Source organism: Balaenoptera physalus (assembly GCF_965194825.1).
Source record: "Balaenoptera physalus genome assembly, chromosome: 10".
Classification (NCBI taxonomy): Eukaryota; Metazoa; Chordata; class Mammalia; order Artiodactyla; family Balaenopteridae; genus Balaenoptera; species Balaenoptera physalus.
Window position 1 is genome coordinate 89,961,733 of NC_138889.1, and position 14,555 is coordinate 89,976,287.

The 14,555-nt window shown below is 47.5% G+C and overlaps 1 protein-coding gene across 2 annotated transcripts in view; it reads right to left on the reverse strand.

The window, feature by feature from the left end:
- The window catches only part of SLC1A2 (solute carrier family 1 member 2), a 112,505-nt gene that overhangs the window by 45,253 nt on the left and 52,697 nt on the right, over nt 1–14,555 (reverse strand). For both annotated transcript variants that reach the window (XM_082410495.1, XM_082410494.1), the window contains exons 2-6: nt 14,494–14,550; nt 12,682–12,821; nt 10,655–10,807; nt 8,396–8,646; nt 2,417–2,585 (exon numbers count right to left, since the gene is read on the reverse strand). In XM_082410495.1, the coding sequence (XP_082266621.1) occupies nt 2,417–2,585; nt 8,396–8,646; nt 10,655–10,807; nt 12,682–12,821; nt 14,494–14,550 (770 nt within the window). The remainder of the gene's footprint in view (nt 1–2,416; nt 2,586–8,395; nt 8,647–10,654; nt 10,808–12,681; nt 12,822–14,493; nt 14,551–14,555) is intronic.

Genomic DNA, 14,555 nt, shown 5'->3' on the forward strand with positions numbered 1-14,555 from the left:
TTTGGAAATTTTAAGAGAAAATGTTCAAGGTCTCAAGGTCCCAAAGAACTAGAATAAAATAGCTCCCCTGGCAGGGTCACCAGAAATGGGCCATCTCTATGAGTGTAAGAGAGAGATGTTGAAAGGAGTGCTATCTCACAGGAGTTGATTTAAGTGGTTGGGATTGAAGTAGAGCCCCGGAGCAGTCTGGAGGTCTTGGGGGTAAAGAAATGAGTCTTTAAAGAAGTGGGGGGCCAGAGCCAGGATTTTTATCTTCACTCTTGCAATGCTTGATCCTCGGGACTTTCCAAAACCGAAAAACAAACCAAAACCAAAAAAAAAAAAAGGCCACCATCTCTGCCCTTGGAAGACAAAGGAAAGAACCTTATTTCAGCCATGATTTGTAAATGGGAAGTTTCTCAACAGTCTAACTTCCCTTAGCTTTCCAGAGCCTCAATTTGCACTTGGAAACCCACAGCCAGCTTGTGCATTTCCCTCTGTAAACACTGCCTCATTGAACTCGCTGGAACAGGGGTGTTTCATTTGAACAAAGCCCTCTTAGACTTGGTCACTGGGGTTGAGAGAGTCGTGAATTGTGTTGAAACTCCCTGGTACAGCCAAAGGTCATGTGACTTCCCAGAATCCACCAGGACTCTGGAAATGACCACAAAAGTCTTCTGAATGATTCACCCCAAAGCTCTGGCCCCATTACTCATGGCCACAGTAGAAAATAGTGGGGCCACTTTGACCATAGGGTTTGGGGGACAAGGGGATTTGGGAATGCCTGAAAGGGTCACAGATATCTGGACAGTGGGAGAGAAGAGCCACTCAGGGTTGGATGCTGAGGATATTTGCAAACCCTCCTTCTCAGAGGAACTCTCCTATTTTCTCCTCTCTCCTTCCTCCTCTCGCCTCTCACTGGTTGTCAGCAATGCTTATTGATCTTTTGTTGCCTGGCAACCTGGTCAGCTTATCTCTTCCCTCACTCTCCGCTTCCTGCCAGGTCAAAGAAAAAGACACTTTTCACTGGCGGGGAAGTCCTGCTCCCTCCACCTCTGTTTCTCCACCATTCTGGATAAGTAAGGAGAACGGTGACCAAATTGAGAACAAACAAAAAGGACTCCCAGGTAAAATCTGAATTTCAGAAAAACAATGAAAAAAATTTTTTAGTCCAAGTATATCCCATGCAATATTTGGGACATACTTAACACTTTAAAATTATTTGTTGTTTATCTGAAATTCACATGAAACTGGGCACCCTGTATTTTATCTGATGCCCCTATCAAAGAGACAAGGGCACTTGATCTCCTAGATGGTAAAGTGAGCTCAACCTTTTCTAAACAGCTCTCATTCAAATCCTTGGAAATCTCGCTTGCGTGGATCAACATACTTCTTCCACATAGATTTCCCATTTCTCCCAGCTTTTGACCAAATGTCTTGTCTTGGGACACCATTCTAACAGTGGATGGGGGTTATACGGTGGGGGGAGTGAACCCAGAGGGTGGATGGGGAGTAAAGTGAGCAAACTGGAGTCACCCACACAATGGGGAGTCTCTATCCTCTGTGGGGTGTTTTCTACTGAGCAGCTTAGCGCTCCACCCCCGGCCTTTAATGATGACAGCGGCTCACATGATAAAGCATATGGCGCGTACCATTGTGCCTACGTGCGCAATCTCATTGAATCCTCACAATGATCTACAGGAGAAATGCCAACCCCATGCCCACTTTACAGATGAATCTTAAGAAGTGGAGCAGCCAGCCCACGATTAGATAACCGGTGAGTGGTCCATAAGGGATCCAAACTGGATACAAACCAGTCTAACGTCAGAGCCAAAGAACCCCTGGGATGACACTCTCAGAAGGTTCCAAGCTCACTGAAATCCCAGAAAGTTAAACCAGACAGTCTCCTTTTGCTAAGCCCGTTTTGGCACCAACGCCAACACTTTCACTCCTGATAGCACTGCGTTTGTTTACAGACTGTGAGGGCTGCGGTGGGACAGCCCCCATGCCTAGCATAGTCCTGGGACAGACACAAGGGCGCCTCAAAAAAAAATGCTTAGGAAATGAAAGGATTGGATGTGTAACTTCACGAAATGGAGAGTCAGAGAAAGTGACTTGCCAACACCACGCAGAAAGTGAGGGGATGTGCCCGGTGAATGTCAGTCCCCTTGCTTCGCCCATACCCCAATCCTGCTGCCACGTCCCCACATGGTATGGCTCCTGTCCATCTCCCTCGTGCTTCACCTCTCAGTTCTCAGGCCCAGTGACCCTCAAATCGCTCCCCAGAGACAGCCTCTTGCTCCACCTACAGGACAGCAGGGCGATCGGCTTTCTGAGAAGGAAGCGAGGTTGCCTAGGTGTTGACCTGCAGGGAAAGCTGGCCACGTGGCCCCGGCAGAGGCACCTCCCCCAAGGCGATGAAGACCAGTGTGCCTACCTAAGACATTCATGCCGTCCTTGAACTCCAGGCCCTTCTTGATAACCACCTGCGTCTCCTCAGGCGGCTCAGTCACAGTCTCATTCAACAGCGAGAGGACAGCACTGGTGGCATTGCTCTCCTCGTCTGATGGAGGGGCCACCAGGACTTTCTTTGTCACTGTTTGAATCTAATGGAGTGGGGGAAAAAAAACCATAAAGATGAGAGGTTTGGTGTAAAAGGTCACCAAAAGCCTGGCCGCTTACATAAATTTTTGAATTCCCAATATGTCAAAAATATAATTAAGAAATGGCGGGCTTCCCTGGTGGTGCAGTGGTGGAGAATCCGCCTGCCAATGCAGGGGACACGGGTTCGAGCCCTGGTCTGGGAAGATCCCACATGCCGCGGAGCAACTAGGCCCGTGAGCCACAACTACTGAGCCTGCGCGTCTGGAGCCTGTGCTCCGCAACAAGAGAGGCCGCGATAGTGAGAGGCCCGCGCACCGCGATGAAGAGTGGCCCCCGCTCGCCGCAGCTAGAGAAAGCCCTCGCACAGAAACGAAGACCCAACACAACCAAAAATAAATAAATAAATAAATAAATTTATTAAAAAAAAAAAAGAAATGGCCAAACAAGGTTATGAAATTGGGGAATATTTTATATGTGTGTGTTTGACAGAGTGATGCTTCATGGCACAAATACAGTGGGATACGATTGTCCTCATCCCACGATAATGATGGGATTTATAACATTCTTTTGTAACTACTATAAGCAGTGTGATTGGTAACGGGACCCAAGCTTCAGGTTGAGGGATGCCTGTCTGCTTGTTTCATTCCCATGGAGATAGTAGCAAATGTGAGACCCAGTTGGATGCCCTGCCAGCCCCTGTGGAGGGTCCTGGATCTGGTCAGGAACAGGAGGGCAGGGGTCTTGTTGGAAGTCAGATCAGCATCTCATGATCCACGTGATTCGCTTCTCCCTGCCTGGTTCCTATCGCACGGAATCTTCACAGGCCCACTCTCACGGAGGCGCCTCCCAGAGCCTGGCTCTGCTGGGAATCTCCATGTAGCTGCCAGATGTGCCAGCTGCCAGCAGCCCCCATGGCAGGTCACTGGCTCATATTCCGTATGTAAGGTGGGAAGACACCCACTCCTTCGAGGCGGTGACGCCAAGCCTTGCTCAATGTTCCCAAGCATCCCTGTGCAAACGGCCCCCTAAGAAGCTCTCATGCTATTCCTCGACATCTGGGGCGGCCACCCTATTTTTAAAGGTGCCAGGCACCCTGCATGCTGTGAAAACTCACGTCTAAGCCCAGAGAAACACTACCTCCAGGGGCATTAAAATAGAAGTCATGCAGAATCCTAGAATGTCAGTGCCGGCACGTAGTAGGTGACAGATGGCTGAAGCCTGCATAGTTACAGAAGAGGGGGCATGGAGAAGTCAAGTGACTCATCAGACGTCATAGAATTATTGGGAGAACTGGGACCTCAACTCAGATGCTCTGACCACCACTGAGGTCTTTCACCACCTGTGCTGCCTGATAAACTCTATGGACCCAACCCTACAGCAGCTGGGCCCGAGAGTAAGCAAGGTTGACCTGACCAGCTCTCCTAACTGGGAGAGAGGGAAGCACAGCATTCCCTGAGGCAAGGCAGGTACTCCGTGTTCTAACCTGGCCACATGCACTTGTGCAGGGAGAAGGGCAGCCCCAGCTGAATGGCAACAGGCAGCTCATGGCCCCCTTGGTCTGGGCAACGCTGGCACAAAGAGAGAACGCAGGAAGGATCTGAAGGGAAGCTTCCATGAACAACAGAGTCACCCTCCTGGGGACAAAGTGGGGACCAGAGCCAACTGTAGGCCCATCCTGAGAAGGCTAAAGAAGCCAAAGCTCAAGTTCAAAGGAGTAACGGCCATGGGCCTGAATAAATGGTGCTTCCAGGATCAGGGGGGCGGCCAGGTGTTCCATCTTTGACAACTATTACTTCTTATGTCAACAGGAGCCCCTCAAGGCTCACGGGGCTGAGTAACTGAAGCAGGGTTCAAAATGAGATATGTTCAGCTCCAAAATCCAGCTTCCAAAGAGCGCAGCTCAGCGGCTGAGTTGAAGGCTGGACGACAGGCCGGGTCCTCTGAGTTCTCAGTTCAAGCCTGTTTGGGCTGAAGAACCCCAGCTGGCTGCCAACGCCAGTCCCAGCCGCCAGGGTCTCTCACCTTAAAACCTGCAAAGCCTGCTCACTGACTCACCTCCTCTTCCTGGCTACCTGCGATCCCCAGGTAAGTAGCTACCTGGAGCTCTGTCTATAACCAGAGCTACCAGGTTGATTTTTTTAAAAATAGAAAAACAGTCATCTCCTTGCCTGAACTCTTAGAATAAGAACCAGAGTCCGACCCCGGCCCGCCAGGCCCTCCTTCACCCACTCCACTCCCCACTCAGCGGCCTTGCTTCTCTTCTCACCAAATGCTTGCCAACCTCCATGAGCCTCTGCCCCTGCTTAGCGGGCTCTTCCCCCAGTTCTCCTCGGGCTGGATCATTCTTTTTTTTTTTTTTTTAATAAATTTATTTATTTATTTTTGGCTGCATTTGAGTCTTCGTTGCTGCGTGCCAGCTTTCTCTAGTTGCTGGTGAGCGGGGGCTAGTTTTCGATGCGGTGCGCGGGCGTCTCGTTGTGGTGGCTTCTCTTGTTGCGGAGCACGGGCTCTAGGTGCACGGGCTTCGGTAGTTGCAGCACGCAGGCTCAGTAGTTGTGGCGCACGGGCTCTAGAACGCAGGCTCAGTAGTTGTGGCGCATGGGCCTAGTTGCTCCGCGGCATGTGGGATCTTCCTGGACCAGGGCTTGAACCCGTGTCCCCTGCACTGGCAGGTGGATTCTTAACCACTGCGCCACCAGGGAAGGCCCGGGCTGGCTCATTCTGACCCCTTATTGCCTCAGCTCAGACGTCTCCCCTGGTTACTAGCCCATCATCCTGCTCCAGCTCTCAGAGTGCACTTACCTTAATTTTCAAGTACCTTGTGCGTTTACCTGACATTTGTTCTGGTCTATCTCCCCTGAGTCCCTGAATGTAAGTCAGCTCCACTGAGCAGGGACCCCGACTGGTTCATTCTCTGTGGCATCCTGTGCACCCAAATATGGGCCAAAGGAGCAAACCCAGTTCACTGAATTCCCCGGAAGAAAGGACCCCATGTGGTCACTCTCACTGGGCCTGATGAATGTGGTCAGGCCACACCTGACAGCCTGTTGCCACCTTGGAAACCTCACCTTGGTTCAGAGTCAGCCCGAAGCAGTGAACAGGAGGCCTCCCTGCTCTCAGGGACACAGGTCCTGCCACCTTGGGGGCGGAGCCTCTGCGCTGGAGACAGCACGCCTTTCTCTTTCTGTCTCTGTGTCTACCTCCGGTCCTGAAGCTCCCTCCACCCAAGAGAGGCTACCTGAAACCACTCCCAGCTGTACCCCAGGGGCACGGAAGGCACCACCCAGCACCCTTTCTCTCTGGTAATTCCTTGTCACCGTCAAAGAGTTCCCTTTCTTCCAACCCTCTTCAAGGCCCTCCTAAGCCTGTGGGATTGCACCTAGTTTAAGCTTCCTTTCCTCTGGGCTGCCTGGAGTCTGGCTTAAGGAATCTGCACCCTCCCTCACCCTGCGGTCAAATATTCCACATGATTATTTCTCTGAGTGTCCTAACCCAAAGGACCATGTCCTTGGGCTTAGCTGGAGGACTAAGGGCTCACTCCTCATATGAATTTTGTCAGCGGAGGGGTGGGTCCAGGGCAGGGGTGAGGCAGGGAATGGCGTGGTCCTCTGTTCTAGTGTCCCCCAGTGCCCCTCGCCCTGGGGGACACTAGAGATTGCCCATCGACCAGACAGGTCAGGGAGCGTGAGCGTGGCTGACACCACAGAAATTCACCCGAGCCCAGAGCAACAGCTCTGGGTGCTGCCTGCCTCTCAGTTCTGCCTCACTGACTCAGACGAAAGGGACTCCTTCTTGCGTGGAGCGTGGTCGTGATGGGGCACAGAAGGGAGGCCCAAATCTGTCCCTCCCCGTCCCTCCGATGCTACCCCTACTCCCAGACTCCTACCAGCTCAGCCTCCAGGTGCTACAGCTCCAGAGCGCTCTTTCCAAAATGTTAAGAATAGACTTGGCACCCGGTTGCGTCTATCACCCCAAAACAAGCAAACTCATCTTTCTAAGCAGGCTGGCTGAGGGGCAGGCACATTGCACAGAGAGGGTACCAGTAAGCACCCCTCCCCTAGCCTGTTTCTATTCACTCCCCACCCAACTTCCCCTGTCTGGAATGTTTCCTTTAATATAGCTCCTTGCTACAAGTGCCTCTGAAGTGGTATTGGAAATCAGAGACCATATTCCAGATTTATCCAGAGTAAACTGGGCTCAGCAGTGATTGGCAACGGCACTTTGGGGGCAGCTGGGAATGCAGACTTTTCTTCTCTGAGACCTGTTTCCTCAATTTATTCTTCTGTGAGTCCCTGGAAATGGTTGAAGGAGGTTCCTTGATTCTAGTTTACTTCCTACCAGAGTTAATGTGAACGGAGGTGTATTCGAACCTAAACTAGCCTTAGGCTGGTGAGGGGGGCCTGGGCAGCTAACTCAGTGGTTCCACTTGAGAGAGGCTGGAATCTGAGACCCGGGATATCTGGGACTCTTTGCTGCAGTGCTTGCACCTGGACAAACAGCAGAATACAAAGAAACTATAAGGGACTAAAAATAACTGCGTGCATGCGCAATTGGGGCAAATTATGAACAATCAGATACAAAAAGACCCAAAACCCAACTGCCACTTCTGGGGTGTCTGGAGCAAAAGCAGGGTACCACGCATGATCCCTGCACACAGCACCACCAAGGGGGTGGGCACACCACCCAAGCCACCCCTCCCACCTAAGCCCTGGACCCATCCTCACCCTCACCCCGTTTAAGGGACCAGCTTGCCGGCCCTGCCCCCCACCCCAGGGAGGGAGCGAGGGAAGCTGTTACTTGCTTTTGCTGTATGGCAGCACAAGTCCACATAAAGCCTTGCCTGAATTTCTCATCTGGCCTCTTATCAGTTTCTATTGATTAAAGAGTCCAAGAACCCTGGTCGGTAACACACCCAGCAGAATCAACTGGTTTTAAAAGTCGTGTGTTAAAAACTAGATATGCCTGTGTGCAGCTGGTAGGAACATATATATCGATACAAAATTTTTAAGGCTATTTTTGCAACACCCAGCAAATTCAAAATATCAACTCTGGCAGGACAGTTTTGCTTCTAGAATTTATCCTTTAGAAATACTACACAACAATGAAAAACGAAAGAGAGAGATGACACTAAAACACTGTTAAACGAAAAAGCAAGGTGTAACACAGTATGTACGATGCAGCACCACCCGAGCTGAATTTTTTTTAATTTTATGCACACATACACACGCATATGTGACAAAGAAAATATATAGGAGGAAACATGAGTAGCTCTAGGGAAGAGACGTGGGGACTTGAATTTTTACTTTATGTGCATCTATAAACTTTCCAAAATCCTCATGTATTACTTCCAGAATTTGACAAATACCCAGTCCCTGGGCCCACCCTGGAGATTCTGATTCTGTAGAGCACGTGCATTTTTAAATGGACCACATGTGGTTTTGCTATAGTGCTAAGATCAAGAACCACTGAGTACTCTAGAGAGTTGCGGGCAAGGGTGATCAAAATGTCCCCTTGGACGACACAGAGACAAGACCCAAAAAGAAGAAAAAGAGATCAAAGAAAGAAAGGAGAAGAGGGATCCCAGAGCTAAATGCTATTAAGTGTACTGCAAAAGAAAGGGAAGGTTAAAAAAACAAAGACAACAGGACTCTAATCCTAAACTCCTGCCCCAGATGACCCCATACAACCCCTAGGCAGAGTATAAACATGAAAAAAATTACTCCCCAGAGCTGATTTGTTGAAACAGTCTCTAAGTTACCACCTTTGTAACTTAGGAGTTTGGAGAACAATGGATATCAGAACTCTAGGTTACCTGCTGAAAACAGGCTTGGACAAGGTTTTCAGGGAAGAGATTTCGAATAAGGTCCAGAAAGGCATCCAGGCTGGACACTTCATCGTTCTTCTGCCCAGGCCCCAGCTGCTTCTTGAGTTTGGGGTTCCCCGGGTGGATAGCCAAGACCAGGATGACCCCCAGCACCGCAGCGATGATGGTCGTGGACATGTAATATACCATAGCTCTCGTGCCTAAGCGGCCGCTGGCTTTAGCATCCAGGCCTGACAACCCTGGATGGAAAAGAAATCCAGAAGTATTAGTTCTATTATTTTCCTGTTACTTGCCCCTCTCTGCATACCTATAACCAACCCTCGGCTTTGTATCACTCAAACGTATTAATCATTAATTAAACCTTCTTCACCTGAATATTTGGTCAATTCCACAGTTTACGATTCAATTTTCCAAGGATATTTTTGAGATTCTAGAGAACTGGGGAGAGTTGGAGAACATCTGGTTCAGGGTTTATAAACTGGTTGGTGACTACTTTTTGTCAGTCTGCAATAGTGAGTTAAAATTGAATACTCTCTTCAATTTTTAATTCTGAGATTATGTCCTTCCCACTTATTTGATATTAAGTTATCCTTTCTTTATGAAGTGGTGGTCCTGGTACATGCTAGGTTTTTTTGTTTGTTTTAATGTCCTCACTTAGGAAAATAAAAGATTGGTAGCCCTATGTATTCAAAACGTCTTTTGAATACATTACTGGTCATGAAATCAAAAGTCTGGAAAAGTGATTCTAGCACAGCCTTCTCATTCCCCCGAGGTGAAACTTGATGGAGACCACATTTTCTGACCTCAAGTAGGGATGTGAGAACAGGTGCACAAAACACCCAGCACGGGTGGGAGCTTCATTTATATTTCAGGAGCTTCTGTGATGGTTAGCGGAAATTCCAAGCAAGTCACAAAAACTCCAGCCTTCATTGGGTTTTTTTTCCAGTAGTTTCTTCAGTTTTTCTACTTCCTGGTTTCAGTTCCTGCTTTTGCTAGACTGAGAGATGCAACCCTTTCTGGGGACCAGTCTTTTTTGCCGTGGGGGAGGAAGTTATTATTGATGTTAATAATTCTCTGAGTGAAGCTGACCCATATGTGACACATTTCTCCTTACAACCTGAAGTCTAATTCTAGCCGACGGAAGTGAGGTTTCCTTACCAGGTCGGCCAATGTACCATCTGTTAAACAGGCATGGAGAACAAATTTTCTCTGGTTTAAAAAGGAGCATTTAAAGTGAAGATTGAGCTTCACTCAGTCTGGGGCTGAATGATAAGATCCTCCCGACACTGAGTCCCAGCTCTTTCCCTCACTGGATTCACTGGTCCACCAGCTATGAGACTGTAGCATCTGAATCTCTTGGAGTTACCAGAGCTTTACGACCTTCATAAGGTGGATGGTCCAGAAGGACAGCTTTCTCAAGGTCACCCAGCCTGTTGGCACCCAGATATAAACCAAAGCCCAGCTCTTCATCCCTAACTCAGAGCTTAGTCTCTAAACTTTATCAATTTATACCTTGTTTGAGTAATATTATTTGGTAAGGAGGAAACTACCAGTATAAGCCCAGGGAGGGGAAAAAAAGTCTTTCAAATAAAACAACTCTTTCAGCCAAAAAACAAGTGAACATGACCTATACATTAAGGGTACCTTTCTTCTGAAAAACTCGAAGGGTTTCATATCTAGTATTTCATTTATTTTTAATACCCACTTCCCTCTACACCCACTTAAGTAGTAAAGAGAAAATTTCTTTTTCTATTTGTTACCTTTATTTGTCAGTTTCTGAACAAATACAATTTGGGAAATGAGAAAAGTATACATTAAAAATTAAAATCACTAGATATGATCACTTTTTTTTTTTCACACACACACACTGTATTTTATTTTTACAAGGGATAAATAGACTGACACCAAGCATTGTACATGGATGACCACAACAGAAGCAACAATGATTGCAATTACCAAACATGAAACACACTCATACTATGTCAAGATATGATCACTTTTAACATGCGGCTATTTCCTTTTTATCTTTTGTTGCTAGACAGACAGATGGACCAACCAATAGGTGGCAAACTCTTTTTTTAGGGTTGCTTATCCCAATTTTAGAGACAGGAAAAACCAAGGCTCTGAAGTGAAATGACACAGATGATCACATTCATTGATTCAACCAAACTGAGATTCTATGGTCAGTCCAAAAGCTGGAGCGGGAGTATGACCTGCTTTGGCCCGGTGCCAGAGAGGTGGTCTTACCTGTGATTAAACTGGAGATGATTAGAGGCAGAATGAGCATTTTTAGCATCCTCATGAGTATATCCCCTGGGAAGGCTATTAGCATAACCACATCAGGGTGGATAGGAGACGCCAAGCGAAGAAGCCCTCCACATACTGCCCCCAGGACGACACCTATAAGAAAGGGGGAAAAATATGAATTTAGCTTTTGCCCTCATCAAATGAATAGCTCTAGGGATGTAGTTCAATGACATTGACCTTCCTCATATGTCTCCATCATCAGATGATGACTAACACGTTACAAAAATACCATTAGAAAAGTGAAGTTGATTTTGATGACTCGTGAGAAAATACTTTGTATCTCCAACTATTCTAAAAGGCAGCACTGGAAGAGTCAAGAAGAGCCTTCTCAAGGCTTTGTGGGAAATATAACCTGGCAACTTGACTCTGGCTTCTTTGAGGATATCATCCACTTGCAGAGTCACAGATTGTCAGTAGAAATAATCCACAGTGCCAGAGATTGCTTCTCTTCGCAGCCTAGGCTGGCCACATTCCATGGTGTTTCATGTTTTTCTTCCCTTTTGAACTGAATACCAGATAAAAGGAACATTTAAGTGACCAAGCTGGGGTGTTTTCTTTCTTCTTCTATTTTCTTTGCCTTCCGATAATTTCCCCATGGCTTATCCTCAAGAAGTTTTGTCTTTGACTTCTATGTCCTTGTACATGATCTTGAGACTTGCTGATCCTAGGGGAGGTCAAGGGGGGTGTCTAAAAATATATAATTTGGGAGGAAACAATTTGGGCAGCAATGCTAGCAGGAGCCTTTCACTTTGCATACGCAGGGATTCCACAAGAAAACCTTGGATCTCTCCAAACTGGTGGCCAACATAAACGACGTTCTGGAGACCACAAGTGGGGTCATAGCATGACTGGTGTAAGGGGGGGAGGGGGGTCCTAGGTATGTGGCTATGGTGTTAACTCCAGATATGCAAAGGGAGTAACATGGCCAAAAGCCTTATCTTTTTTTCTTCCACAGGTGAAAAACACACTTCTTCAAAGCCTCTGATGAATGAAATTTGCTTCTGTGGAGGGTAACCCTTGGAAAACCCTACCACGCCTGTGGTCTTCTTCTGTTAAGTGAACTGAGCTGGGGGGCAAGTTCCCAGTCCTGACTAGTCCACCGACATCCAAGGTGACTGACTCGAAGGAGAAGCCATGGACGGTGTGTGTGTGTGTGTGTGTGTGTGTGTGTGTGTGTGTGTGTGTGTGTGTGTGTGTGTAGATGGCTCTTCATTGCTTCTGCCTATAGCCTCATAAGAGTTGAAGAACAAGGAGGAGGGGTTGAGAAAGGAAAAGATGTGGTTGTCCCTATAAGAAACCGCAATTTTCCCCATTTTCAATCAATCCTGGTTGAAAACCCAAAGCCAAGTCTGTATCAACAGTCACACGAAAGGACAACCAGAGCTTGGGTGAGGCCAGAGGCAGGGGAGTAAGGCATTTGAGGTGGAGCTGGAGTGGATCAAGGGTTTGGGACAAGCCTCTTCCACACGGACCTCGTTAGCTAATGTGCTAACTGAATCTAAGTTAATGAGGTGCTTGAAGAAGCTTAGACCTTGGGAGCCCTGTTAGTGGGGTTAGGGCAACTGTTGCCTTTATCTGGACACAGGTACTTCTCTAAATGTGGTCTACTGACCATCTGCTTTGGAATCACCTAGAAGGTTTGTTAAGATGCAAATTCCTAGGTCTCACTCCAAGTGGCCCAGAGTGTCTGTGAGTAGGGCCTGGGAATCTGCATGCTGACATACCCATGGGAAATGTACACGCATACTGAAATCTGAGAACCACAAGAATCCCAAGGAGGCAAACACGGCTAGGGCAGGTGACAGGGAAGACGGTATCACTGAGGCAGCCGTGCCTGGGTAAAGGCAGAGTTAGGCAGAGCGTGTGGCTTGCTTTCCAGGGGGAGGGCTGGCTGCCAGAACCAGCTTCCATACAGAGCCAGGAGAGACCAGGGGAAGAGGGGAGGGTGGGGCAGGCCTGTCACCTACCGAACACGGTCAGCGTGAGCAGGAGATTCTTCCCCAGCTTGTCACACAAGCGCAGCCCCAGATGCCGGGGCTTCGGCTCCTCCGAGCTGAGGTGGTTGTCGTGCATCCGCACTTCCACCTGCTTGGGCATGTTGTTGGCACTAGAACAGAAGGGGAGGCAGTGGTCAGAGTCCGCTGGGCATCTCTGCGGTTTGAGGGTCTCAGGTTGTAGGAGGCGAAACAGCCTTCCCCAGGCACAGCTGGGAATCTGGAACCATGGGCAGGAAAGTAAAAACCAGGGCAACTCAGGGCACCCTGAATTCCAGTTTGCCTATAAGCAGGTTACTAGGACACACCGAACGCCAACACGCCAAGTGCTTTTATCCCTATTATCTTGGATCATCACAGAAAAGGCATCACATAGGCAGTGGAAGGTTTTTCAACAAAAGAGTTGCCCACCATGGTAACTCTCTGAGGCGAGTATCTCTGCCCTGTTTTACAGAAAGTAACTTGCCCAGCGTCACAGGCTAAAAGGAATGGATAGTCAGACTCCTTATATGCCTGGCTTCAAAACTGAGCTCTTTTCTTCTTGTATCAACAGCAAGAAGATGGCTTTTGAATAATCTAAGGTCGGGAGCGTCACAGCCTAAGTCACTGCTAAATTAAATGCCTCTGAGCTCAAGCCTTCCCCATTCTGGACACAGAAAAGTCATAAATGCTGGTAGTCCAAGTTTTACCTCTCTTTTGGAAAAGATGGTTTATCTAGTTAAAAAACATTCATTCCATTGTGGTTTTTAAAAGGTCACTTGCATTATCAGGAGTTCTCTAAGCTGCCAATAGTCATGCTACTCAGTGTCAAAGAAGTATGGCTTTAAGAAGCATGCAATCACCTTCACCCGTAGATGCACCCCAGCCCTCTTGCAGAAAAACCCCATGTGAACCCAAGCTATGCTAAGACTCTGCCAATGGAGCCCTTGCCAGGATAATGAGTATACTGCCTTTTTTTCCATCTACGTCATTTCCCAGGCCAATAAGATTTCAAATTTAAGCTTGGGGACCAACATAGGGAGGCCAATTTTTCACTTTGACGTCTTAGGACGTTTTTGCTAGCTGCCATTTACAACCACCATCATGTGACAAACAAACAAAAAAAGGTCTTTAACACCTAGAAAGACAAGTCACAGTCTCTGAATAAATGACAATATCTTCCCAGATAGGCAGGTGTCAGCTTTACCCAGATATTCTCACCACAGACTGGGGAGATCTTCCTTTGGAACCAACAGAACTCTTCAGATTAGTGGTTTGGAATCACTGATTATAATGGAAATAGTGTGGGTTTTGGAAACAGAGAGCCTGGGTTCAAATTCTGACGCTATCACTTGCTAGCTGTGTGGTTTATAGAAAGAAGGGCTCGAGGCCTACCCTGTGGAAGTTAAACATGATAATGTATGTTGGGGGCCTGGCATGGCAGCCAACACAAGTGGTTCCTTTCTCCAGGGAACATTCACGACAAGGGTGACATTTAAGTTAGGGGACCCACCCAGTTGCACCATCATTCTTTCAAGACACCAAGCTTAGCTTCCAGAGTCTCAGAGTCAAGACCAGGGACCCAACATAAGACTTACTTTTTCATAACAGGCTGCCTAATATACTTGCTTCCAGAATAAAATGATACAAATGAACTTATTTACAACACAGAAACAGATTCACAGATTTAGAAAACAAATTTATGATTACCAAAGGGGAAAGGTGGTGGGGGAGGGATAAATTAGAAGTTTGGGATTAACATATACACACTACTATATATAAAATACATAATCAATAAAGACCTACTGTATAGCACAGTGAACTCTTCTCAATAGTCTGTAATGTCCTATATGGGAAAAGAATCTGAA